The sequence below is a fragment of the Schistocerca americana genome, chromosome 11 (genome assembly GCF_021461395.2).
Source record: "Schistocerca americana isolate TAMUIC-IGC-003095 chromosome 11, iqSchAmer2.1, whole genome shotgun sequence".
In the NCBI taxonomy this organism is placed as follows: domain Eukaryota; kingdom Metazoa; phylum Arthropoda; class Insecta; order Orthoptera; family Acrididae; genus Schistocerca; species Schistocerca americana.
Window position 1 is genome coordinate 186,666,677 of NC_060129.1, and position 26,771 is coordinate 186,693,447.

At 42.5% G+C, this 26,771-nt stretch overlaps 1 protein-coding gene and 1 non-coding gene across 2 annotated transcripts in view; one reads left to right on the top strand and one right to left on the bottom strand.

Moving 5' to 3' along the window:
- Nucleotides 1-1,026: 1,026 nt before the first annotated feature.
- Nucleotides 1,027-26,771, bottom strand: part of LOC124553531 (period circadian protein) — a 197,896-nt gene continuing 172,151 nt past the window's right edge. The window contains exons 20-24 of the mRNA XM_047127380.1: nucleotides 25,881-26,066; nucleotides 22,189-22,257; nucleotides 16,201-16,323; nucleotides 7,567-7,722; nucleotides 1,027-2,550 (exon numbers count right to left, since the gene is read on the bottom strand). Of these exons, the coding sequence (XP_046983336.1) occupies nucleotides 2,455-2,550; nucleotides 7,567-7,722; nucleotides 16,201-16,323; nucleotides 22,189-22,257; nucleotides 25,881-26,066 (630 nt within the window). The 3' untranslated portion in view covers nucleotides 1,027-2,454. The remainder of the gene's footprint in view (nucleotides 2,551-7,566; nucleotides 7,723-16,200; nucleotides 16,324-22,188; nucleotides 22,258-25,880; nucleotides 26,067-26,771) is intronic.
- Nucleotides 13,309-13,383, top strand: Trnas-uga. The gene has a single exon. It is a non-coding gene; the product is annotated as a tRNA-Ser (tRNA).

The following is a 26,771-nucleotide window of genomic DNA, read 5'->3' on the forward strand; positions in this document are numbered from 1 at the left end:
TTGTGCATCTTACACAGTACAATATATTGTACAACTTATTTAACATCGGTCAATATTTTTAAAGCTCTGCAGTCATCTCGAATGTATTGCACAAAACGTCAATACTGATCGCATATGGTCATTGTATATTGTGCAATATAAAATAAATATTGAGTGTGTGAGGGCCCCTTAAGGAAGAGAGAATTATTGCATTGATACTAGTCCACTATATCATCTGCAAAGAAAATGACAGCCTGACTAACATCCTTGCTCCAGTCAGAAAACTGTGTTTGATATGGTGCGACATATTAAGTATACAAATATAACAGAGGGAAACATTCCACGTGGGAAAAATATATCTAAAAACAAAGATGATGTAACTTACGACACGAAAGCGTTGGTACATTGATAGAGACAATAACAAACACAAACACAAATATACACACACACACACACACACACACACACACACACACACACACACACACAGATATATATCCATCCGCACATATGTCTGCTTCTGTCTGTATATGTGCGGATGGATGTGTGTGTGTGTGTGTGTGTGTGTGTGGGGGGGGGGGGGGGGGCGCGCGCGCGAGTGTATACCTGTCCCTTTTTTCCCCCTAAGGTAAGTCTTTCCGCTCCCGGGATTGGAATGACTCCTTACCCTCTCCCTTAAAACCCACATCCTTTCCTCTTTCCCCCTCCTTCCCTCTTTCCTGATGAAGCAACTGTGGGTTCAGAAAGCTTGAATTGTGTGTGTGTGTGTGTGTGTGTGTGTGTGTGTTTGTTAGTGTCTCTATCACCATACCAACACTTTCGTTTGGTAAGTTACACCATCTTTGTTTTTAGATATATTAAGTATACAAGTACGCAACTTAATCGTGTTAAGAAAAATCAAAAACATGTAAGGAAGTTTTTATTGTTATTACCTTACAATGTAGCAATTCCAATTATGCAGATAGGAAACAAAGGATGTCACTTGTTGGATAGTGCAGGATTATAGGAGTGTAATGCTCCAAGAGAGGGGGAAAACACACACAAGTGTTAAAAATAACTTTTTTTTATTTCGAAGTTATTTAGCAAATATATCCACAAATATATGTATATATACAGACACACACAAAATAAATGTGCAGTATTTCTTGCAACTTACATAACTACATGTACAAAAGCTAGTCAGTACAGGCTTCACAAGCCCTTATACTGGACTATAGTAAGAAAAGTGTAAAATAAATAAGTCTCAATAGAGTTTGAAAGTTTGCACAAAATATAGTCTCTTATCGTAGGATCCACAATGGTGGATTAGGAAGAACTTGCTCAAAAATGAAGCAAGTGCTGAAGCGCAGCAGAACAGAGGAAAAAAATGAAGAAATTTTCTCGACTTTGAATTCCAAAGTTGGCATCTGACTAGCATCCCACAGCTTCTGATAACATATACGTTTAATGAAAATGATTTCAGCTTTTTTCTTCTTCAGTCTGTTGTATTTAAACAAGATATCATTTCTCTTCTTTTCCTTAAACATCCTTGCTCATTTTCATAAAACACTGCTCAGTCTCACTGAGAATTAATTAAGTCTGTGTGCTGTCGTATTTGCCGAGCCCGGAGACGGAGGTACGGACGGTACAGCCGGTGACGTACATTCGTGCACCTCGCATCCCGGCGAGATCCGGAAAACCGGTCTCGCCCTCCGTTCTCGTTGTCGTTCGTTCCACCGGTCCCTCGGAACTGGTGCGACGACGGCAGCACTACTTCCCAGATGCCTGTAGATCCCTCGGTCTTGTAGCTCCCATCGCAATAAAAAAATGGATGTAAGCAACTTTACACATTTTCTGCTCTGAATGATATAGAAGCAGAACACGTGCAGACACTTTGAACATTTGAACACGACACACTGAAAGCAGCGCGGTGATGGTACAAGGTATAATACTGTCCGGGCAGAGCACTGTAGAAGATTCCACACAAGGAGAAAGAGCAGACACGGACAGATGGTGGTGAGCGGAACATTCTGCAGTCCTGCACGGTAAAGGAAATTCGGTAGTCTGGGATCTATCACTGTCTGTCCGCTTTTCAGGTACACGGGGAAGTAGGCTCGACAACCGGGCTGCGATTCCCACGAGGGAAAATGCGCCGTTCCCATTTCGGGACCATTTTCCTCTTGCGGGAAACTGTGGTGCATTCCCGTGCTGGTGCCTCCGGGAAGACACCTGGTCCAGTGACTCCCACAGAGGTGCACGGCAAAGGTGGCGGGAGAGGCCGTACCGCGGGCAGGACACGGGCATCTGCGACGCTCCTCCGTCTCGCGAGTGAACCGTTGGACTCTGTCCGGAAGGGTCGGCTCCGGCAGACGAGCGCTTCCAGATCCCGAAGATCTGCAGGCAGCTCGGGGCCGAACCCCTTCGAGGAACGCGGGTGTTGCGTGGTGGCGCGTTGCTGGAGAAAGCCCCCTGGGGGCTACGACTGGGAGGCGTCCACTACGCCGGCTGCGATACGGGTGACGGCATCGGTGCATTCTCCTCGAAGATCATCACCAGCTTGCTGTACTCCAAACTGCGCCGCTTCTTGCGAGTCTGTAGAGAAAGAGTTACTATTTACTACACAGATGAGAGATGACAGAGGCGTGAGTCTCAGAAAGACATGTGTTATTCAATTTCAAACTAACACCAGAAGTAGACATTAATAATTGTGCACTAACTGAAGCATAGTGTATGAAATGTGTTGGGTACCAGCTGGATAGCAAGTTAAAATGAACCCAACACATTGATAAACAAATCAAGAAACTCAGCAGAGAATTATTATGACCTCGCTGTGCTGATCTAAGGACACGAGCGACTACTTATTTCTCATATTTTCCCTCCCTGACTGAATCATCTTCTGGAGTAGTGTGCCTACAGTAAATAAAGTGTTCAGCAGAAACAAGCAGTAAGAGTATTGTGTAAAGTAGATAACCATACACTGAGGTTACAAAAGTCATAGGATACTTGAGAATATCGTGTCAGTCCTCCTTTTGCAGGCAGTAGTTTAGCAGCTGAATGTGGTACAAACTCGACAAGTCGTCAGAAGTTCCCTGCAGAAATATTGAGACATGCTTCCTCCACACCCGTCCATAATTGCGAAATTGCTACCAGTGCACGACTTTGTGTACGAACTGACCTCCTGATTACATACCATAAATGTTTGATGGGATTCGGGTCAAGCAATCAAGGTGGCCAAATCATTCACTTAAATTGTCCAGAATGTTCTTCCGACCAATCTACATCTACATCTACATACACACTCCGCAATCCACCATATGGTGTGTGGCGGAGGGTACCTCGTACCACAACTAGCATCTTCTCTCCCTGATCCACTCCCAAACAAAACGAGGGAAAAATCACTGCCTATATGCCTCTGTATGAGCCCTAATCTCTTTTATCTTATCTTTGTGGTCTTTCCGCAAAATTTAAGTTGGCGGCAGTAAAATTGTACTGCAGTCAGCCTCAAATGCTGGTTCTCTAAATTTTCTCAGTAGCGATTCATGAAAAGAACACCTCCTTTCCTCTAGAGACTCCCACCCGAGTTCCTGAAGCATTTCCGTAACACTCGAGTGATGATCAAACCTACCAGTAACAAATCTACCAGCCCGCCTCTGAATTGCTTCTACGTCCTCACTCAGTCCGACCTGATAGGGATCCCAAACGCTAGAGCAGTACTCGAGAATAGGTCGTATTAGTGTTTTATAAGCCGTCTCCTTTACAGATGAACCACATCTTCCCAAAATTCTACCAATGAACTGAAGACGACTATCCGCCTTCCCCACAACTGCCATTACATGCTTGTCCCACTTCATATCGCTCTGCAATGTTACGCCCAAATATTTAATCGATGTGACTGTCACACGCTACACTACTAATGGAGTATTCAAACATTACAGGATTCTTTTTCCTATTCATATGCATTAATTTACATTTATCTATATTTAGAGTTAGCTGCCATTCTTTACACCAATCACAAATCCTATCCAAGTCATCTTTTATCTTCCTACAGTCACTCAACAACGACACCTTCCCGTACACCACAGCATCATCAGCAAACAGCCGCACATTGCTATCCACCCTATCCAAAAGATCATTTATGTAGATAGAAAACAACAGCGGACCTGCCACACTTTCCTGGGGCACTCCAGATGATACCCTCACTTCCGATGAACACTCACCGTCGAGGACAACGTACTGGGTTCTATTACTTAAGAAGTCTTCGAGCCACTCACATACTTGGGAACCAATCCCATATCCTCATACCTTAGTTAGGAGTCTGCAGTGGGGCGCAAGCAATTAAGGCCCGGAGACGTGGCGCACTGCCTTGAAATCCATGAATGGGTGCAAATGATCTCCAAGTAGCTGAACAGAGCGATTTCCAGTCAGCGATCAGTTCAGTTGGACCAGAGGGCACAGTCCATTCCATGTAAAAACAGCCCACACCATTCTTGAGCCACCACCAGTTCACACAGCACCTCGCTCACAACCTGGGTCTGTACCTTTGTGGGATCTGCGCCACACTCTAACACTAACATCACACCTAACCAACTGAAATCAGAACTTATTTGACTAGGACACGGTTTTCCAGTTGTCTAGGATCCAACTGATATGGTCATGAGTGCAGGTGAGGCATTGCAGATGGTATCATGCTGTTCGCAAACGCACTCACATTGCTCACCTGCACCCATAGCCTGTTAACGCCAGATTTATCCACACTGTCCAGACAGATACATTCCTCATACATCCCACATTGTTTTCTGTGGTTATTTCACATTGCTCGTCTGTTAGCAGTGACAACTCTACTCGGACACCGCTGCTCTCGGTCGTTAAGTGAAGGCCGTTGGTCACTGTGCTGTCTGTGATGAGAGGTAATGCCTGAAATCTTGGCACACTCTTGAAACTGTGGATCTCTGAATACTGGTGTCCCTAATGATTTTTGAAATGGGATGTCCCATGTGTCTAGCTCCATTTACCACCCCATGTTCAAAGTCTGTTAACTGCTGACGCGTGGCCACAATCGTGTCAGAAACCTCTTCACATGAATCACTCTAGTACAAATGACAGTTCCACCAATACGCTGCCCTTTCATACCTTCTGTACGCAATGCTACCACCTTTATATCTAAAAACAATGATGATGTAACTTCCCAAAAAAAGCGTTGATATGTTAATAGAGACACTAACAAACACAAACACAAACACACACACAAAATTCAAGCTTTCGCAACCCACGGTTTCTTCATCAGGAAAGAGGGAAGGAGAGGGAAAGACGAAAGGATGTGGGTTTTAAGGGAGAGGGTAAGGAGTCATTCCAATCCCAGAAATTGAAAGACTTACTTACACACACACACACACACACACACACACACACACACACACACACACCTGCACATATACAGACACAAGCAAACGCTTTAATTTTGTGTGTGTGTTTGTGCTTTATTAGTGTCTCTATCAACATACCAACGCTTTCATTTGGTAAGTTACACCACCTTTGTTTTTAGATATATTTTTCTCACATGGAATGTTTCCCTCTATTATATTCATACTACCACCTTTTTTATATGTGCATATTGCTATCTGATGACTTTTGTTATCTCGGTGTAGAAGTTGTGGATGCTTTTTTAAGTAGGTTCGGATTCTTACACATTACGCAATACATTTTCTCCTTGCCAGTTTCATCTGAACTATGATATGTACAGGCTGCGTACAAGACACACGTATGACATTCATGTAGACTGCCACTGTTTCAGTTCAAAGTGCCCTTTTGCATGTGTAGATGGAACTGATTGGTTTTCAGTGTAATTCTTATGTCAAAGACAAATTTTACTTTAAATCTGTCCAGAAGGTCTACACTGTTTTCCTCTGGACAAGTTTCCATGTCTCAATAGTGAGGTTGCAACTGTGTTGAAATATTTTGATCAATTTACGTTTTTTGGAGGATTTCTTTGATTATGGAACTACATAAGTCGTGATTACGGAGCAACATAAGTCTGGGTTGGGTTGTTTGGGGAAGGAGACCAGACAGCAAGGTCATCAGTCTCATCGGATTAGAGAAGGATGGGGAAGGAAGTCGGCCATGCCCTTTCAGAGAAACCATCCCGGCATTTGCCTGGAGTGATTGAGAGAAAACACGGAAAACCTAAATCAGGATGGCCAGACGAGGTATTGAACCGTCATCCTCCCGAATGCGAGTTCAGTGTAACATAAGCCTGAAAATTTGTCAATTTGTCTGTGTCTGTCCACATGCCAACAGTTTTTACCACAAAAAATTATATCTTCTGTGCTAAAAAAAATTAAATAACACTAAATAAATGTTTTCCTTGTGGTCTATGTTGTTGAGAAACATGAAACCCCAGTCATTTTTGTGCACTTAACATCCAGTCTGAGGTGTAAAATTAGTTTTCAATTATTTCATTTTCACATAAGTACATTATCAAAATTTTACTGATACATAAGGTTCTTTTCATATGGGTGACGCCTGCTGTGGCAGAGAAAAGAAGGGAACCAGCAGAAAAAGGCAAATATGCTCCTTTTCAAAAGACTGACTGAAAAGTGGGGTACCAGCTGCCTCATTGTGCCAAATTTTGGCATGCCAACATATTTGTGCTGAGACAGAAGGAGACAGTGGCAATGGAAAAGAGGCAGAAAAGTAATAAATACTGGACGATAGTAGACACTGGCCGTGGTAGAGAAAGAGTAAAGGAGATAATTGCAGTGTGAGAGAAAGAGAGAGCCACAGTGGCAGCAGAGCATAGTTGACAGAGACAGAACAGTGTTAGGAAAAAAGTGAAGGAGACAGTGCCAGCATGGAGAGGAATAGAGAGGAAGAGAACGCGAAAGTGGGTGGGAGCCAGTGATAATGAGAGACAGAGTATATGTGAACAACAATGTGGAAAAGTGAGAAGAGACAGCAGCAGCGAGAAGGAAGAAATGAGATAGTAGCAGTAAGAGGAGCAAGAGCGAGACAGTGATAGTGAGAGCAGACTGTAATAGTAGGGCAGAATGAAGGGAGCTGTGGCTGTGACATAGGAGACAGTGACACACACAAAGAGGTAATGACTGGGCTGAATAAGTGGGTGAGAATGGACAAGTGGGAGTGGGCGGACATGTGGGTGTGAGCGAATTATAATTAGGGGAGTTTGTGGTAGAGTGGAAGTATATTCACGTGCCAAAATTTTTGGGAAAATTTTTAAAGGTGCTGAGGAAGGTAGAATGAGACAGCTGGTACCCCTGTTTTCAGTCAGAGTCTCTTAATAAACAGGAGCTTATTCACCTTTTTGTGATCCAAAAGGAGCATTTTTCCACTGGTGATGACTAATGGCTGATGGCGATGATGATGACACATGTCTTGTGCTGATGTTGTGTGACTTGTGGTAATGAAGGCATGTGATCTGTTGTGATGATGAGGATAACAAAGGGCTCATGGTGGTGGTGACACAAGACTCATAGTAATGATGAGAAAGGGCTGTTGTTGATGTCAATGATGAAGACAAAGGCAAATGGCTAGTGATTATGTCAAATTGGCCGGTAATAGTAACGACATCAGACAGCTGACGCTGATACGCACCCTGTGGGTCGTGGCACCGGCTTCCGCCCCGGCACTGTCGTTGCCAGACCCCGAGCTGCTGGAAGTGAGCTCGCCCTCCTCGAAGCCCAGCTCCTTGCCGCCGGCGCGCGCCATGTCCAGGTACAGCTGGCCCAGCTGCTCGTTCACCAGCATCGGCTGCAACAAAACGTGACACAGACACTGTAGCTATCTGTCTCTGTCGGTGCCTTACACTTCCACTATTTCTACACGGCAGAGTTGCAGGAATATATATGAAACTTCCTGACAGATTAAAACTGTGTGCCAGACCGAGACTCGAACTCGGGACGTTTGCCTTTCGCGGGCAAGTGCTCTACCGACTGAGCTACCCGAGCACGACTCACACCCCGTCCTCACAGCTTTACTTCTGCCAGTACCTCGTCTCCTACCTTCCAAACTTTACAGAAGCTCTCCTGCGAACCTTGCAGAACTAGCACTCCTGAAAGAAAGTCCCGAGTTCGAGTCTCGGTCCGGCACACAGTTTTAATCTGCCAGGAAGTTTCATATAAGCGCACACTCTGCTGCAGAGTGAAAATCTCATTCAGGAATATATATGCTCCAGTCTCTTCCTCGCTTGTATACGATGGCTTAGTTTTACCGGCATAACGAGTATTCCAGGTTTCCAAATTATTTTGACTTCTTGCTTCCGTATCTACACCTACACGATTACTCTGCAGTTCACACTCAAGTGTTTGGCAGTTGGTGCATAGTATCACTTTAACACTATTTTTCTGCCACTAAAATGTCAAATACTACACACAGAAAATGGTGACTTAATTCTTTCACTGTGAGCTCTCATTTCTCTTATTTTATCACAATGGTCATTTCCCCCAATGTAAGTACGAGTCAGAAAAATACTTTGCCCTTCTGCAGAGAAAGTGGTGGTTGAAATTACACGAAAAAAACTCAAAGCAATGAAAAAGCCTTTCCTTTAATGATTGCCACCCGAATTACTTATCATATCCATGACATACACACACTTATTTAGTGATAATATGAAATGGGATTGCCTTCTTTGCATTTCTTTCCCCAATGGTCTCCATCAGTCCTATCTGGTAAAGTTCCTGTATCACACTGCAGTATTCCTCGGTAGTAAACTGTAGGGATCTGTGGTCAAACCTCACTTCGACATACAGTTTTGTCTCTTACAACCATTGTAACAAATACTCAGTAAAGAACACTCCTCATAAGGATTACCTTTGCTTTTTTTTCTTGAAAATTGGTAATTGACTTTATCTATAGGACTTGCAAATGTAATCCACAGGAAGTTTGAATTGATAATGTTCCACAATATACATACATGACCTAGAAAAAAACATTGAAAAACCTATGAGGCTGTTCACAGATGAAGCTGATGCATAGAAAATGAGTGTCTGCCACTACTTTTATTTCATGAATGGTTCAATATATCGAAATTATGTTTTCAGCAGATTATAGCAGACTGAAAGGCATGTGATTTTGTTACATGTTTAATACTCTTATATCAGCTGGCAAATATGGTTTCTTAAATTAGATTATACATTTTCATAGCGTTGGGTAACTCTTTAAAAGACAAATACTGTGATGTATTAAACAAGCAAACAAAGTTTCTTATCACTCTACATGCCCATTTGCTGAGAACTCCATTTGAATATTATGAATCATTCATAAAATAACAGGTGGTGTTATGTCTTATGAGTCTCACTATGTATAAAGAAGTTGCAACTCTAGAAAATTTTAGTGAAATGCAGGAGTGCTAGCAAAAGGACTGACACTTTCTGCAGAGGCTGCCAATTGACTCACATCATAAATATATGTGCTATATCTTACTTAAGTAGCTGCACAGATCCATCAATGTCCACCAAACTATAACAACAGATGCTAAAAGCACGGGATTGTGCATCACGGAGTAATTCACATTTAAAATTCAGGGAATAGCCAACATCATGCTGCTTCCTCCTACACATATTTCCTGGAAATATTTGGATGTAAGCTTTGAGCGATTCGAGCTCAAACAAAGGCTGACAGGTAATCATTCTACCGTGCACCATTCACAACTGGAACAACACAAGGGGAGAAGTGACAGTGGTAAATAACACGACACTCTGTGTTGATCGCTGTTAGTGGAGTACTATGTTATCTAGTGCAATGATGATCATGGAGCCTTTTAATGATTTTATGTCATTCACTGACAAAATGATAGTGGTAATGAAGTGTCCCCCGCCACAGACAATAAGGTGGCTTTTGGAGTATAGGTGTGGACAGAGATGCAGATGAATCGACTCACTTGTTTTTAGATGCTGACTTGTCATGTACAGTTTTATTTTATATCCAGAATGAGATTTTCACTCTGCAGCGGAGTGTGCGCTGATATGAAACTTTACTGGCAGATTAAAACTGTGTGCCCGACCGAGACTCGAACTCGGGACCTTTGCCTTTCGCGGGCAAGTGCTCTACCAACTGAGCTACCGAAGCACGACTCACGCCCGGTACTCACAGCTTTACTCCTGCCAGTACCTCGTCTCCTACCTTCCAAACTTTACAGAAGCTCTCCTGCGAACCTTGCAGAACTAGCACTCCTGAAAGAAAGGATATTGCGGAGACATGGCTTAGCCACAGCCTGGGGATTGTTTCCAGAATGAGATTTTCACTCTGCAGCGGAGTGTGCGCTGATATGAAACTTTACTGGCAGATTAAAACTGTGTGCCCGACCGAGACTCGAACTCGGGACCTTTGCCTTTCGCGGGCAAGTGCTCTACCAACTGAGCTACCGAAGCACGACTCACGCCCGGTACTCACAGCTTTACTCCTGCCAGTACCTCGTCTCCTACCTTCCAAACTTTACAGAAGCTCTCCTGCGAACCTTGCAGAACTAGCACTCCTGAAAGAAAGGATATTGCGGAGACATGGCTTAGCCACAGCCTGGGGATTGTTTCCAGAATGAGATTTTCACTCTGCAGCGGAGTGTGCGCTGATATGAAACTTTACTGGCAGATTAAAACTGTGTGCCCGACCGAGACTCGAACTCGGGACCTTTGCCTTTCGCGGGCAAGTGCTCTACCAACTGAGCTACCGAAGCACGACTCACGCCCGGTACTCACAGCTTTATTCCTGCCAGTACCTCGTCTCCTACCTTCCAAACTTTACAGAAGCTCTCCTGCGAACCTTGCAGAACTAGCACTCCTGAAAGAAAGGATATTGCGGAGACATGGCTTAGCCACAGCCTGGGGATTGTTTCCAGAATGAGATTTTCACTCTGCAGCGGAGTGTGCGCTGATGTGAAACTTTACTGGCAGATTAAAACTGTGTGCCCGACCGAGACTCGAACTCGGGACCTTTGCCTTTCGCGGGCAAGTGCTCTACCAACTGAGCTACCGAAGCACGACTCACGCCCGGTACTCACAGCTTTACTTCTGCCAGTACCTCGTCTCCTACCTTCCAAACTTTACAGAAGCTCTCCTGCGAACCTTGCAGAACTAGCACTCCTGAAAGAAAGGATATTGCGGAGACATGGCTTAGCCACAGCCTGGGGATTGTTTCCAGAATGAGATTTTCACTCTGCAGCGGAGTGTGCGCTGATGTGAAACTTTACTGGCAGATTAAAACTGTGTGCCCGACCGAGACTCGAACTCGGGACCTTTGCCTTTCGCGGGCAAGTGCTCTACCAACTGAGCTACCGAAGCACGACTCACGCCCGGTACTCACAGCTTTACTTCTGCCAGTACCTCGTCTCCTACCTTCCAAACTTTACAGAAGCTCTCCTGCGAACCTTGCAGAACTAGCACTCCTGAAAGAAAGGATATTGCGGAGACATGGCTTAGCCACAGCCTGGGGATTGTTTCCAGAATGAGATTTTCACTCTGCAGCGGAGTGTGCGCTGATATGAAACTTTACTGGCAGATTAAAACTGTGTGCCCGACCGAGACTCGAACTCGGGACCTTTGCCTTTCGCGGGCAAGTGCTCTACCAACTGAGCTACCGAAGCACGACTCACGCCCGGTACTCACAGCTTTACTCCTGCCAGTACCTCGTCTCCTACCTTCCAAACTTTACAGAAGCTCTCCTGCGAACCTTGCAGAACTAGCACTCCTGAAAGAAAGGATATTGCGGAGACATGGCTTAGCCACAGCCTGGGGATTGTTTCCAGAATGAGATTTTCACTCTGCAGCGGAGTGTGCGCTGATATGAAACTTTACTGGCAGATTAAAACTGTGTGCCCGACCGAGACTCGAACTCGGGACCTTTGCCTTTCGCGGGCAAGTGCTCTACCAACTGAGCTACCGAAGCACGACTCACGCCCGGTACTCACAGCTTTACTTCTGCCAGTACCTCGTCTCCTACCTTCCAAACTTTACAGAAGCTCTCCTGCGAACCTTGCAGAACTAGCACTCCTGAAAGAAAGGATATTGCGGAGACATGGCTTAGCCACAGCCTGGGGATTGTTTCCAGAATGAGATTTTCACTCTGCAGCGGAGTGTGCGCTGATATGAAACTTTACTGGCAGATTAAAACTGTGTGCCCGACCGAGACTCGAACTCGGGACCTTTGCCTTTCGCGGGCAAGTGCTCTACCAACTGAGCTACCGAAGCACGACTCACGCCCGGTACTCACAGCTTTACTCCTGCCAGTACCTCGTCTCCTACCTTCCAAACTTTACAGAAGCTCTCCTGCGAACCTTGCAGAACTAGCACTCCTGAAAGAAAGGATATTGCGGAGACATGGCTTAGCCACAGCCTGGGGATTGTTTCCAGAATGAGATTTTCACTCTGCAGCGGAGTGTGCGCTGATATGAAACTTTACTGGCAGATTAAAACTGTGTGCCCGACCGAGACTCGAACTCGGGACCTTTGCCTTTCGCGGGCAAGTGCTCTACCAACTGAGCTACCGAAGCACGACTCACGCCCGGTACTCACAGCTTTACTCCTGCCAGTACCTCGTCTCCTACCTTCCAAACTTTACAGAAGCTCTCCTGCGAACCTTGCAGAACTAGCACTCCTGAAAGAAAGGATATTGCGGAGACATGGCTTAGCCACAGCCTGGGGATTGTTTCCAGAATGAGATTTTCACTCTGCAGCGGAGTGTGCGCTGATATGAAACTTTACTGGCAGATTAAAACTGTGTGCCCGACCGAGACTCGAACTCGGGACCTTTGCCTTTCGCGGGCAAGTGCTCTACCAACTGAGCTACCGAAGCACGACTCACGCCCGGTACTCACAGCTTTACTCCTGCCAGTACCTCGTCTCCTACCTTCCAAACTTTACAGAAGCTCTCCTGCGAACCTTGCAGAACTAGCACTCCTGAAAGAAAGGATATTGCGGAGACATGGCTTAGCCACAGCCTGGGGATTGTTTCCAGAATGAGATTTTCACTCTGCAGCGGAGTGTGCGCTGATGTGAAACTTTACTGGCAGATTAAAACTGTGTGCCCGACCGAGACTCGAACTCGGGACCTTTGCCTTTCGCGGGCAAGTGCTCTACCAACTGAGCTACCGAAGCACGACTCACGCCCGGTACTCACAGCTTTACTCCTGCCAGTACCTCGTCTCCTACCTTCCAAACTTTACAGAAGCTCTCCTGCGAACCTTGCAGAACTAGCACTCCTGAAAGAAAGGATATTGCGGAGACATGGCTTAGCCACAGCCTGGGGATTGTTTCCAGAATGAGATTTTCACTCTGCAGCGGAGTGTGCGCTGATATGAAACGAGGTACTGGCAGGAGTAAAGCTGTGAGTACCGGGCGTGAGTCGTGCTTCGGTAGCTCAGTTGGTAGAGCACTTGCCCGTGAAAGGCAAAGGTCCCGAGTTCGAGTCTCGGTCGGGCACACAGTTTTAATCTGCCAGTAAAGTTTTATTTTATATGTTAACCAACGCACATAATGTGGCTGATGATGGCATGGCAACAAACACCTGCATAAGGGTTGCATTTTCTCATTTTACAGATGGAATTCGCGTAAGTATAAGTTGTAACGTCATTTTACACTAATACCAAATGTAATTCATATTATTACGGTTTCTAAAGTGAACTGTTTTCACTAGTGATGTACACGCAAGTTGTGCCTGTGTTATGTTACATGCGTTTTAGGCAAACGATGTTCCCCATTCCCTATTTATGACAAGGAAAGATGATAGTGGCAAAACGGTAAAGCAGTATTAGATAGGGAAGAAGTGGCAAATCATGTACTGTGTGTGGTCGTTCTGTTTCATGTCTGTGCAGAGTTGAACAGAGAGGTGTGCAATTCAGGTAATCAGCAAGGCACAATGGCGGGTAAACATCTCCACTTCCTGTGGGCAGGGCCTGCTATGTGGCGACGTCGCCGTTTGGCGGTGTCTTGACTGCCAAGGAGCAGACACGCTCTCAAAAAATACAAACAGCAATGAACAAAGGAAGCTCTAAACTGAAATGCTGCTTACTTCTCATTGAGCCTTCAATAAGGATGTTATATTTAATTTATACTGTATCTGCTCCAAGTTATGAAGTAATTGTGATCTGCACTCCCAATGAAACAAATATGAGACAATCAATGTGTAAGGTTGCAATTAGAGTAGATATTTTTTTCCTTTCAGTGGTAATAGCTGCAAAGGACAGACATGCCAACTTTCAAAAGTGAAAAATCAGGAGAATTTTAGCAGTGTACTATTGTGAATTACAACACATCCCTGACGATTAAAGTTGCAATAATTCAATAACGTAACAATTCAATTACATTTGCTTTCTTATTTACATGTAAATACTAAATAATGGACATACCTGCGCCTTCGGACTGTATAATTTATCACTCAACATGCTGAACAATATGAATGATGAGCTCTGCAGGTTTCTTTGGATTCACACACATCGAAATGAAGCATTCTCGAGAGAACTACAGTTCGAAATTACGATCCGAGGAAACAAATTAACGTATAGTAGATTTCTGTTTTGACATTAGCACAGTTTTTGCATGAATAAATCACTGTTAAATGATGACACATTTTCGTTTCATAATGCAACCCATATTTGCACGGCATCCCATATCCGCAACACATATTTCCCAAATTTAAATCAATTTTATACAGGATGTACATGTTAGGCTTAGGAAATAATCTGAATACTTTATCAGTCTGAATTTGTCTGATTACGGTAGTTTCTTATTCAGCACATCCGTAGCTGACTTAGACTTCTTCAAAAACTCTGAACTAAATTTCTGCTCAAAGCACTCGCCATTTTGAACTGATTTTAAAATCAAAAATTTCTCCAAAGACGTTTCTGAAAGCATGGACCTGAACTGAGTTTTGGTCTTTGTAACTGTGCTAAAAATTCTTTCACATTCCGCATTACTATGTGGAATTGACAAAATAGCCAGCATCACCTCTGCAAGTTTATCATACTGAAGAACCCCATCAGCTGATTTCTTCTGCCCTACCAACCCCCACTGAACATCAATTCTCTCTGCTGCCAAGTTGGTTTCTTCCAGCTGAAAGTTACAGAACTGAGAGTGAAGAATATCAACTTCTGTATCTAAGTGTTCACTTTCGATAATCATAATATTAGGAAATCTGTTTATGAAAAATCTAAGGCTGGAAAATGATGCTTTGCCAATTATAGAAATATTTGCAACTTCTGCATGCGTTAAAACTTCATCTTTGAATGGAAATTTGTGTATCATGTAATCACATGATGATAAGAAACATTTTCTTACAGACTTAAAGAATATAGACTTTTCCTCAGGCTTCAAAGTGGTCACCAAAGCAAATGTAGAATTTCTCTATCATCAGATCACAACCATCCTTTTGATTTGATTTACGATCGCGCTGGTGCTACCAGATGTGGAGGAAATTGGCACTATTCGAAAGATATTCATTTGTCTCTGAATGCTGCCAACGATAAGTTCCTTACTTCCTCGTAGATACGAAGCGCGAGCTACGCCTACTGCCACTCCCGACAGCCACCACACCAATCTTCCAAGGTAACATAGACGAGTACCAGCCATACCTTGTCATCCACCAACATATCGAAGGCGCAGGATTTTCAAATAGTAAGGAAAGTATTGAAACTGCTCTGAAAATCGGGAGATCGGTCTTCACTGTTGGGAGATCGGGAGGAAGAAGGAAAAATTGGGAGCCTCCTGCTTAAATTGGGAGAGTTGGCACGTCTGAAAGGAGCAGAGTACAAGTCTTCCCAGGGCTAAGCATGATTCTAATGACACACTGCTATGCAGGGCCTCCATATAAACATAAATAATGGTGCACATTCTTAAGCAACCTTTATCACAGATACCGTTACAGAGTGTTCCTCCATACTAATGTGTCGTAAATAAGATACGTGACCACAGTTTTTTTACTGCGCCAGAGGTGTGTAAAAAATTTTTATATTTATGTCTGGCTTTATTTTTCTATTCTTGAAGCTGCTGTAACTTTCGTCATCAGTTTCATTACCAGGTAACGGGGGCAAAAGTAGCTAACAGCAAAAAATCATGAAACAAAGTATTATTTCAAAAATTAAAAACAGCCTACACAGGACAATGACTTCCCTGACATAGCTAGACATTCTCAGATTAGAATACAAATGACACTTTAAGTAACCTATGTGAACTCCAATAGTGCGAAAGCACTCATTTAGTGGTGCACATAAGATTACGTATTACGTACGGAACGTGTACTCACCTGTGAGATAGCCCGCAACTTCTGCAGGTCATCCTTCAGCACAGCATTCAACTCGCGTTCAGACACCTGGTACCTGAACATCAGGTCCGGCGTCACCTCCACGTTCTCCAGCCACGGTGGATCCTGTAGGCAGAAGGAAATGTCCAATGCAGCAAAGCTACTGGAAGTGTTGCTAGCAATACAGTGACTTAGAGCCCTGTCAGGGACACAATGTTGTGAAATTACAAAGTACTGCTTTAGGAAATTGACGACTAGGCAATGACTTTCAAATACTATAAGGGTGAAGACGCCTGGAGATACTGACAGGTTCCAGATAGATTATATAATGGTAAAACAGAGATTTAGGAACCAGGTTTTAAATTGTAAGACATTTCCAGGGGCAGATGTGGACTCTGACCACAATCTATTCGTTATGAACTGTAGATTAAAACTGAAGAAACTGCATAAAGGTGGGAATTTAAGAAGATGGGAACCCAGAGGTTGTGCAGAGTTTCAGTGAGAGCATAAGGGAACAATTGACAGGAATGGGGGAAAGAAATACAGTAGAAGAAGAATGGGTAGCTCTGAGGGATGAAGTAGTGAAGGCAGCAGAGGATCAATTACGTAAAAAGACAAGGGCTAGTAGAAATCCTTGGGTGACAGAAGAAATATTGAATTTAATTGACGAAAGGAGAAAATATAAAAATGCAGTAAATGAAGGAGGCAAAAAGGAATACAAACATCTGAAAAATGACATCGACAGGAAGTGCAAAATGGCTAAGCAGGCATGGCTAGAGGACAAATGTAAGGATGTAGAGGCTTATCTCACTAGGGTTAAGATAGATACTGCCTACAGGAAAATTAAAGAGACCTTTGGAGAAAAGAGAACCACTTGCATGAATATCAAGAGCTCAGATGGAATCCCAGTTCTAAGCAAAGAAGGGAAAGCAGAAAGGAGGAAGGAGTATATAGAGTGTCTATAAAGGGGCAATGTACTTGAGGACAATATTATGGAAATGGAAGAGTATGAAGATGAAGATGAAGATGAAATGGGAGATATGATACTGCATGAAGAGTTTGACAGAGCACTGAAACACCTACGACGAAACAAGGCCCCGAGAGTAGACAACATTCCATTAGAACTACTGACAGCCTTGGGAGAGCCAGTCCTGAAAAAATTCTACCATCTGGTGAGAAAAATGTATGATACAGGCGAAATACCCCTCAGACTTCAAGAAGAATATAATAATTCCAATCCCAAAGAAAGCAGGCATTGACAGATGTGAAATTTACCGAACTATCAGTTTAATAAGTCACATCTGCAAAATACTAACGCGAATTCTTTGCAGACGAATGGAAAGACTGATAGAAGCCGACCTCGGGGAAGATCAGTTTGGATTCCGGAGAAAAATGGGAACATGTGAGGCAATACTAACCCTATGACTTATTTTAGAAGCTAGATTAAGGAAAGGCAAACCTATGTTTCTAGCATTTGTAGACTTAGAGAAAGCTTTCGACAATGTTGACTGTAATACTCTATTTCAAATTCTGAAGGTGGCACGGGTAAAATAAAGGGAGAGAAAGGTTATTTACAATTTGTACAGAAACAAGATGGCAGTTATAAGAGTCGACGGACATGAAAGGGAAGCAGTGGTTGTGAAGGGAGTGAGACAGGGTTGTAGCCTCTCCCCGATGCTATTCAATCTGTATATTGAGCAATCAGTAAAGGAGACAAAAGAAAAATTTGTAGTAGGAATTAAAAACCACAGAGAAGAAATAAAAACTTTGAGGTTTGCCGATGACATCGTAATTTTGTCAGAGACAGCAAAGGACTTGGAAGAGCAGTTGAATGGAATGGACAGTGTCTTGAAAGGAGGGTATGAGATGAACATCAACAAAAGCAAAATGAGGATAATGGACTGTAGTCGAATTAAGTCGGGTGATGCTGAGGGAATTAATTAGGAAATGAGACACTTAAAGTAGTAAAGAAGTTTTGTTATTTGGCGAGCAAAATGATTGATGACGGTCAAAGTAGAGAGGATATAAAATGTAGACTGGCAATGGCAAGGAAAGCGTTTCTGAAGAATAGAAATTTGTTAACATAGAGTATTGATTTCTGTGTCAGGAAGTCGTTTCTGAAAGTATTTGTATGGAGTGTAGCCATGTATGGAAGTGAAACGTGGACGATAAATAGTTTGGACAAGAAGGGAATAGAAGCTTTTGAAATGTGGTGCTACAGAAGAATGCTGAAGATTAGATGGGTAGATCACGTAACTAATGAGGAGGTATTGAATAGAATTGGGGAGGAGTTTGTGGCACAACTTGACTAGAAGAAGCGACCGGCTGGTAGAACATGTTCTGAGGCATCAAGGGATCAGCAATTTAGTATTGGAGGGCAGCGTGGAGGGTAAAAATCATAGAGGGAGACCGAGAGATGAATACACTAAGCAGATTCAGAAGGATGTAGGTTGCAGTAAGTACTGAGAGATGAAGAAGCTTGCACAGGATAGAGTAGCATGGAGAGCTGCATCAAACCAGTCTCAGGACTGAAGACCACAACAACAACAACAACAACAAGTGTGAAGAAAAATAAAGAGGGCCAGTCAGTAACCTAAGACCAAAAAACACAATGGAAAGTGTGCCAATTTTCTAAAAATAACTGGCAGGTAAAAAGTTCTATGATCTTGTGGAAATTCTCGTGCTAAACTACAGAAAATAGACCACAAGAAAGAACTTATAGTTACTGTATTATAGTTTCTTTAGCCAACTACATATTATTTCTTTTATGTAGTGTAATTATAAAACTTGTGGGAATACAGAGCCATTTGTGTACATATAAAAAAAATGATTGGGGCAGCTGCATTTGATAAGTAGGAGATCCCTGGGCTCGAGTGGCAGTATGATACAAATTTTCATTTGTCACAACACATTCATTACACTGCATGTTTGAGATTCCCAACCAGTTTCTGTTGATATCATTTGAATATATGATGAATGTAACTCAATTGAAAAACATTGTACACTCTCTGATCAGAAGTAGACAGAGAGTTATTGGGCATGCGCCCACCCTTCACCACTAGGATAGTTTGAACTCTGAACTTTCAATGAGGTGTCTGTATGTCAGTGGAAGAATGGCAGCCCACGCTTTCTCGACACCAGACGTCAGAAAAGGTAGTGACGTCAGACACTGCGGCCGGAGCAAAGTCAAAATCCTAACTTATCTCAATCCTTTTTGAATTAAGTCATTCAGCATTTGGCTGTTAAAAATGTTATTTACTGTGACTGCAATTTTGACACGCAGTCATTGTCAAGCATTCTGAAAGCAAAAAGTCTCCATATAAAGTATGCTACACTGAAAAAAATTAAGTAACTGTTCCACAGGATTGGCACTCTGGACAGGTCAGTCCATTTTTTGGAATGTCATCGTCCACAAACCGCTGCCCCACATATGCTGCTTTAAGGGGCTCCGGAAAGGCTCAAAATCATGAAAAGTTCAATTTTTACTTTTTTGCGTTTTCTGAATCTGCAGACTATTACCTTTTAATAGATATATAATTTATTCAATTCCGAAGACTACAACTATTTTTAAATTTTTTTTTTTTGAAATGTGTTCTACATGGGCATGACCCACTGTGGCGCTGTTAAACTGCTGTCAAATGGTGTTATTATTAACGTCCGTGTTCATCAGGTACATTTTAGTGATGTGAGATAAAGTATGTGTTGTGGCTAACCTGTGATGGTTCAATATATATCGCTGGTGTGATTGTCGATTGTTTCATGTTTATTTACTCTGTCGTTATCTCGAAAATATTCGTAATTAATTCTGTTTCTTGAGTCTCTCTTTTGTTGAAGTATAATAATGAGTAAAAGTAAAGTTATTAGAAATCCTCTGAAGGCTTTTAAGAAAAGGAGAAATGTTGGAAAGCCAAAGGTATGTGTTATTACTGTAAACAATAAAGACGATAACCAAGTGAGTGAACCTAACCTCTCAAGTACACCTGCCCATAGCAGTCAAAGTGGGAAAGAAAATACTTCACAGAAGAAGCTTGGTTCAATGAGTGAAAACTATGAATGTTTTATGGGCGAATCGGATGTGAATGAAATATTTGATATGTCGGTTCTCAAAGGAATTTTTTCAAACTGTGTAAGATGTATTCATTGTAGTGAAGTTGGTCTGGAACTCTCCATAATAAAGCACGTAGGACTTGCTAGTGAAATACAACTGAAATGTGATAAGTGTTCATACATGACCACCTTTTGGAACAGTGTTGCAGTAACTGCAACTGAAGAAAATGGTAGCAAAATCTACAAACACAACAACGAGCGATGCTTGCTTTAGACAAGGAACGCCTTCGGGCTGCAGACGGGGCTGTAAAGAGTCTAGAAATACAAGGAAGAGTAAACAGGAGGAGGAACAAGAGGAAGCTGGAGGAGGAGTTTGCAGAGGACGAAGATAATCCATCCTATGGACCTGGAATGCACTAAAAAGTTAATCCAATCTTTGTCGCTCGATTCCCAAAACTTTTATTTTCTCATACTAATTACATGTTTTTTAAGGATCTTCCAAACATATTTGTTTCAAACGTTCAGTAAATGTTACACAGTACCTTCTGCATAATTTAACACAGCCTTTTTCCAAAAAACTGTATATTTTTTAATATATAAATAAAAAATTGCAAAAAATGTTGTGAATTTTCATTACAAATGAAAAAAATCATCTTTAATATCTGAACTAAAATTTTGTAAAATCCCTGTGTTAAGTTGTAGCCCATATTCCAATAAATAATCTGTAAAAAGTTCAACTTCCTACCTCAAATACTTTGTGAGGAAAGATGTAATTTATAAGCGTTATTTTAACATTGCAAGTATAGGGCGTTCCGGAGCCCCTTAAGACAGTGTGTGTCGTCATGCCTATGCTAACATTCATCAACTCTACTGTTCCTCTACTGTATGCAGGACAACACTCTGCAAAATCTCTTCGTAGCCTTCCACTTTTTCTTAAGCGCAATATGGTGAATGCACCTAACCACAAAAAACACCCCCACCTTGTAACACCACCTCCTTTGTACTTCACTATTGGCACCACACACGATGGCACTTTATCGAGGCGTCGACCAAAGCCAAACCCTTACGATGGATTGCTGCACTGTATAGTGTGATTTGTCTCATATTCGGAATTAATTAGTTTTCTGCATGATAGTTTTACCACTCAATATACAGATTTTCAGCTGTAAGTGCTGTGAAACTGGTAGTGCCTAAGAGTAAAAGGATTTTACAGCTGAAGCCATTTCACTTCTCAACATGATACACTGTGGAAGTGGCTGCCCAGACTACAAAAGTTTTTGATTTTTTACAACCGTCCTCTGCAATGCTCGACAATCAGGTCCATCAGTACATGGGGTTTACCTGGTCTCAGTTTATCTGTGGTTGTTCCTCCATGTTTCCACGTCACAATCACCTCACCGAGAGTCTACTTGGACAACTTTAGAAGGGTTAAAATGTCTATGATGAATTTCTTACTCAGGTGGCATCCAAAGACTAACACACATTTGGAGTCCCTGCGCTCTACTGACTGACCCAATCTACTATTATAATTTCTCTACTGAGAACAAAGTACTTTTATACTGGCAGGACCACATCTCGTGACTTCTAGTGGTTAAATCCACATTACATACGGGTGTCGAGATGCTTTCGATCGGACAGTCTATTTCAACAAGCCGAAGATGTTTGGTTTATTGGTTGATAATGTTTGTATTCTGTAGCATCTGCAGCTATTTTACATTGCCGCACCGATACAAGAAACCCCACAAAAACACAAATGCAGATACTGTAAGAGCCAAAGCACTCTAAGGACATTTCGTTATTCCAAACAGTTATCTTTGTGTTTCAAGGTGAAATTTATGGATACATTTGCTTGTATTAGCAAATCACAGAGAATAAAATTAAAGTTGGTGCTGTTACAAGACACTGCCTTAACAGTCCCTATAGCAAAAGACTAACTGCACATACCTTCAGGATAGGTCTCCGCTTCGATGTTCCCTCAGACGAACCATTATCCATTCTCTCCCAAAGCATGTCCTGCGATGAGGAAAACAACACAATTAGTATTGCCTCTCACAATAATATCAATAATAAACATTAAATTGCAATAAAGCTTTTCCGCTTCAGTGGCAATATACATTTTTAGATATATTGATATATGATTATTGATCACTAAATTTGCTGTAATCCCTCATTATGACACTTCCGGTTGTTACGATGGCTTTCTTTGACCGGAGCTGCTATTATTTAGTCCGGTAGCTCCTCAACTGGCATCACGAGGCTGAGTGCACCCCAGAAAATAGCAACAGTGGCATGAAAGCCCGGATGGTCACCCATCCAAATTCCGGCCATGCCCGTGAGTGCTTAACTTCAGTGATCTGACGGGAATTTGTGTATACAATGTGCCAAGGCCGTTGCCATGACTAGTTCTAGTATTTTCCTGAAACACTGTCTAGTCTGAGGCCAGGGATTTAAGAGCTCTTTTCATAAACTGTTCCATTCCTTTTCACCTTCACGTATGAATCAACATATGCCCACAGACTTAAGTCTTAATAGCATCCCATGCACTGCTACCAGTAACAGGCCTATATTTTTACCTAAACTGTCAATATTTGTCCACTTTTTCAATGCAAGTAAAGTTGCAGAGGTGTCAGATGGGACTCAGTATGAATGAGTCTTACACAACTGAAACACATAACAAATTCAAGAGTATTAAATACATATTTTTGTGGTCAAAAACTGTCCTTAACCATTTTTGCGCCTGTTCAAAAGGAGCAAAATTGCAAGTTAGGGTTGAGGTTACACAGGGGAAAAGCAATCACTAATGAGTAATAGCTGAAAATTTGCTCATCCTCTCAACCATTTGGGATAAAATACACGTGCTTTACAAACACATCATCATCATCGTTTTACGTGTGGGATTAGACATTAGCCAGTTTCATTTTCACAAAGTATATGTCCGTCATTTCCTTGTCTGACCTCTGTCTCTCCTTCCTTTCAGGTTCCAGTTTAGCACTTTCTTGCGTAGTGTTTCATCACTCATCCTATCGTCATATCTCTGTATTCAATTGCTTCCTCATTAATAGCATGTACATTACAACTCATTTCAAACATCTCCATTTTTTAATGAAATATCTTCTTGTGCTGCCCTTCACTCTCCTCAAGAATCTCATCTCTCCTGCTTGTATTCTGCTGCCATCTTTCCTTTAATTAATCTACCTCTCACTTTCATACAACAGTAATGGTATCCCTACATTGTCAACGTCGGACTGTGGTTTGGAAACTGTGCCTGTTCCTGTTTATTGTTCCACACAATGCTTGAAATTTGAGCAGTTTTTCATCTGTACTATTACGATAAGCGTAAGTTGTGTTGCAGCCGAGGTATTTAGAATGTGATACCTGTTCAATAATAATAACTGCTACCTTTAACTTGGGTGCTACTTTACCAATTTGTGTGTCCCTAACCTAATCCAGTTATTCAACTGGAGAAAAAGGACCTACAGTCTAATGTGATCTCTGAACCACTTTTGTTATTGGTGGCTCCTCACATCATTAAGAGGAGAACGCTCGATTAAGGGCAGATTGAAAATTTCCATTGTGGGATTTGATCTTGAAATGTTTCAGTTTCCAAGCACGCATTTTGCCGCTGACAAAGCTGTTCAATAACTTCACTGCTAATTAATATTTTGGCTTTACTGGGTATTTATCTCAAAAGGCCATAATTATCACTTTATAAAATGAAATTTTCAGTTTTTATTCTGTACATATTTGCTTCAGTCAAAGTACAGCTATCTTGAAGACATCTTCACTACAACTACAACTACAACATTCAGAATAAACACTTTCACAGAATTATCAATAATGTAAAACATTAGTCACACACCAAAGTGCAAGCTGTACTGTAGCAGTGCTGTCATTTTGAAAAGATGAGCACCATGCAGAACAGGGGGACCACACCAAGTGATCAAAAAGTCACAGAAAATGTGAAAAAAAATTATTTGAAAAATGTATGTATTAGTTTTGCAGGCTGTTGAAGCTATCTACTGAAGGAGCTGCATGAGCTGAAAGAAATTTTGACATCAACGGATGCAGAATTGAAGATAACAGAAAGATGTTGGGGATGTTGTGCATTGCAACGAGAACAAATCTAATCCAAACTGCAAATACAAAGCTATGGGGGCCAGCTTTTAACATTTTACAAAAACAATGAAAGGGAGACATAAACCACTCACTCACAATTTACGGGAGATCTGTGATCTCTATGCAGACATCTGGTGGCACGTATCTCCGGACGGGGTCATCGCTACGTATTTTGCAGCCCTAGGCAAGAATTGAAAAATGACTCTCCCTCTTTGTTTACTACCATTGGTCACCCCGATATGAGCCCCCTCCTCTCCACCATCACCAAAGGCACGAAATACCAATTTCCTATTACACTTTTAATCATTGAATTAAGGTGACCAGACATCATAATTTTCTGGGGACAGTCCTCAATTTTCATGCTTTGTCCTGTCCTCAGTTTCTTACTTTTTGTCCTCAATTTTTGGAATTTCCCAAAATAAATGAATTAGGGGCTCATTTTTTTCACTGTTTGATTTGAAATTAAATACAGGGATTTTCAAAAAAAAAAAAGACCTGATTTTGGATGGCAATAGTTATGAAACATGGAACGTGCCAGCTGTTTGAATGGGCATGGCCTAGAGTTCATTCAATTGCTGTTAGATGTAAGTCAATGTATCTTCTCAGTTTGCGTCAGTCAGAAGTAAGATGGCATGCAGTCAACAGAAGGTGTTTTGTATGTTTGCAAAGAGTGAATCAGTGACTATTACCAGCCAGTGTGCTTTTTGTCAGTGTTTGGCACTGATCTGCTTGCACCCAAAAGCATTTGTCATTGGTATTGCCAATTCGAAGGCAAGATACTTGTGCAAAGGTAAGATTATGATCTCTTCTTTTTTCAGGAAAAAGCTGTGACTGGAATGAGCTACCTTCAAATGCTGCATAATTAGAATTATCCACAACTACAGGAGGACTCTGGTGACTTCATTTTCCGACAGGCTGGAACTGCACAACATTGCACATCAGCTTCCCACTGACACTCTGCCTCAACGCCGGATGGAGTGCGTGGGACTCCGAGACACTGCTCTGCATTCTCGGCCCCCAAGACTGCCAGACATGACCCGGTGCAATTTTCTTCTTGTGAGGACGACATAGAAGTACTGAAGATCAAAATAACAGCTGCCATAACTTCTGTAAAAGCAGCTCCATCATATAAAGTCTATGACGAATGTGGCTATCATCTAAGTGTCAATCGTGCTGCAGCTAGTCGACACAGAGCATTTGTATTTGCATAGCTAAAACTTTAATATTTTGTGAGTATTTTGCTATTCATCCCGTGTTTGTAGCATGTTTTTATAGATAAATATGGAGTTGTGAAATCAGGTCATTCTTTTTGAAACACCACATATTTCCGCCCTCTGCCACCCTATGCGGCTCCCTAGTCTTTCCTAATGGCACAAATGGCGCCGCCTCTGGAAAAGTATTTGTCGAATCCGTGGCACACAAAATCGCTGCTGCATTACATTCCAAAGATGGACTGACGACTATTAGGCAAGAGGTCACGATGTTTTGGCTCATCAATTTCCGTCACGTCAGTTGCATACCTCTGCCCCCGTGGCGGCCCCGTCCGCATCGCGACAGCTGTCGCCGTCGGAGCGCAGGAAGGAGTAGGTGTAGGAGGAACTCGACTGCCCCCGCCCCCGCAGCCCGGACCCCGAGCCGCTGTCCTCTGCTTCCGTCTCCTCCTCGCCCGATGTGCGGCAGCATTTCTGTGAGCCATCTGACGCGCCCTGCACAGAATGCGGACACGCGTTACACTCGCCGTAGTGAATTATTCCTGAAAAAAGCTCTACAGGTATCGAGTAAGATCACATTAAGATTTCAACTCGGCACAAAGACTGACAACTTGCATTAAGTGTACATAAATTTAAAATTGCGCATGCCACAGAATGTAGAAAAGTGGTAACCTGGAACTACAATATCAGTGAATCACAATAGTAATCAGTCAACTCTTACAAATACTTGCATGTAACACTTTTGTAAGCATGTGAAATGGAACAATCCCTCGGGCCAGTCATAGTTAAAGCAGTTGGCTCACTTCGGTTCACTGGTACGACACTAGGGAAATGCAGTCAGTTTGAAGCTTATAAATCATTCGTATGTTCCACCTTAGAATACTGCTAAAGTGTGCGGTACCTGTACAAAGTAGGAGTAACAAGGGATACTGGACGTGAACAGACAAGGCTGCCACGAATGGTCTCAGGTCTGTTCGACCCGAGGGAAAGAATCGTGGAAATCCAGAATGAGAGTTTCACTCTGCAGCGGAGTGTGCGCTGATATCAAACTTCCTGGCAGATTAAAACTGTGTGCCAGGCCGAGACTCGAACTCGGGACCTTTGTCTATCGCGGGCAAGTGCTCTACCAACTGAGCTACCCAAGCACGACTCACGCCCCGTCCTCACAGCTTTACTTCTGCCAGTACCTCGTCTCCTACC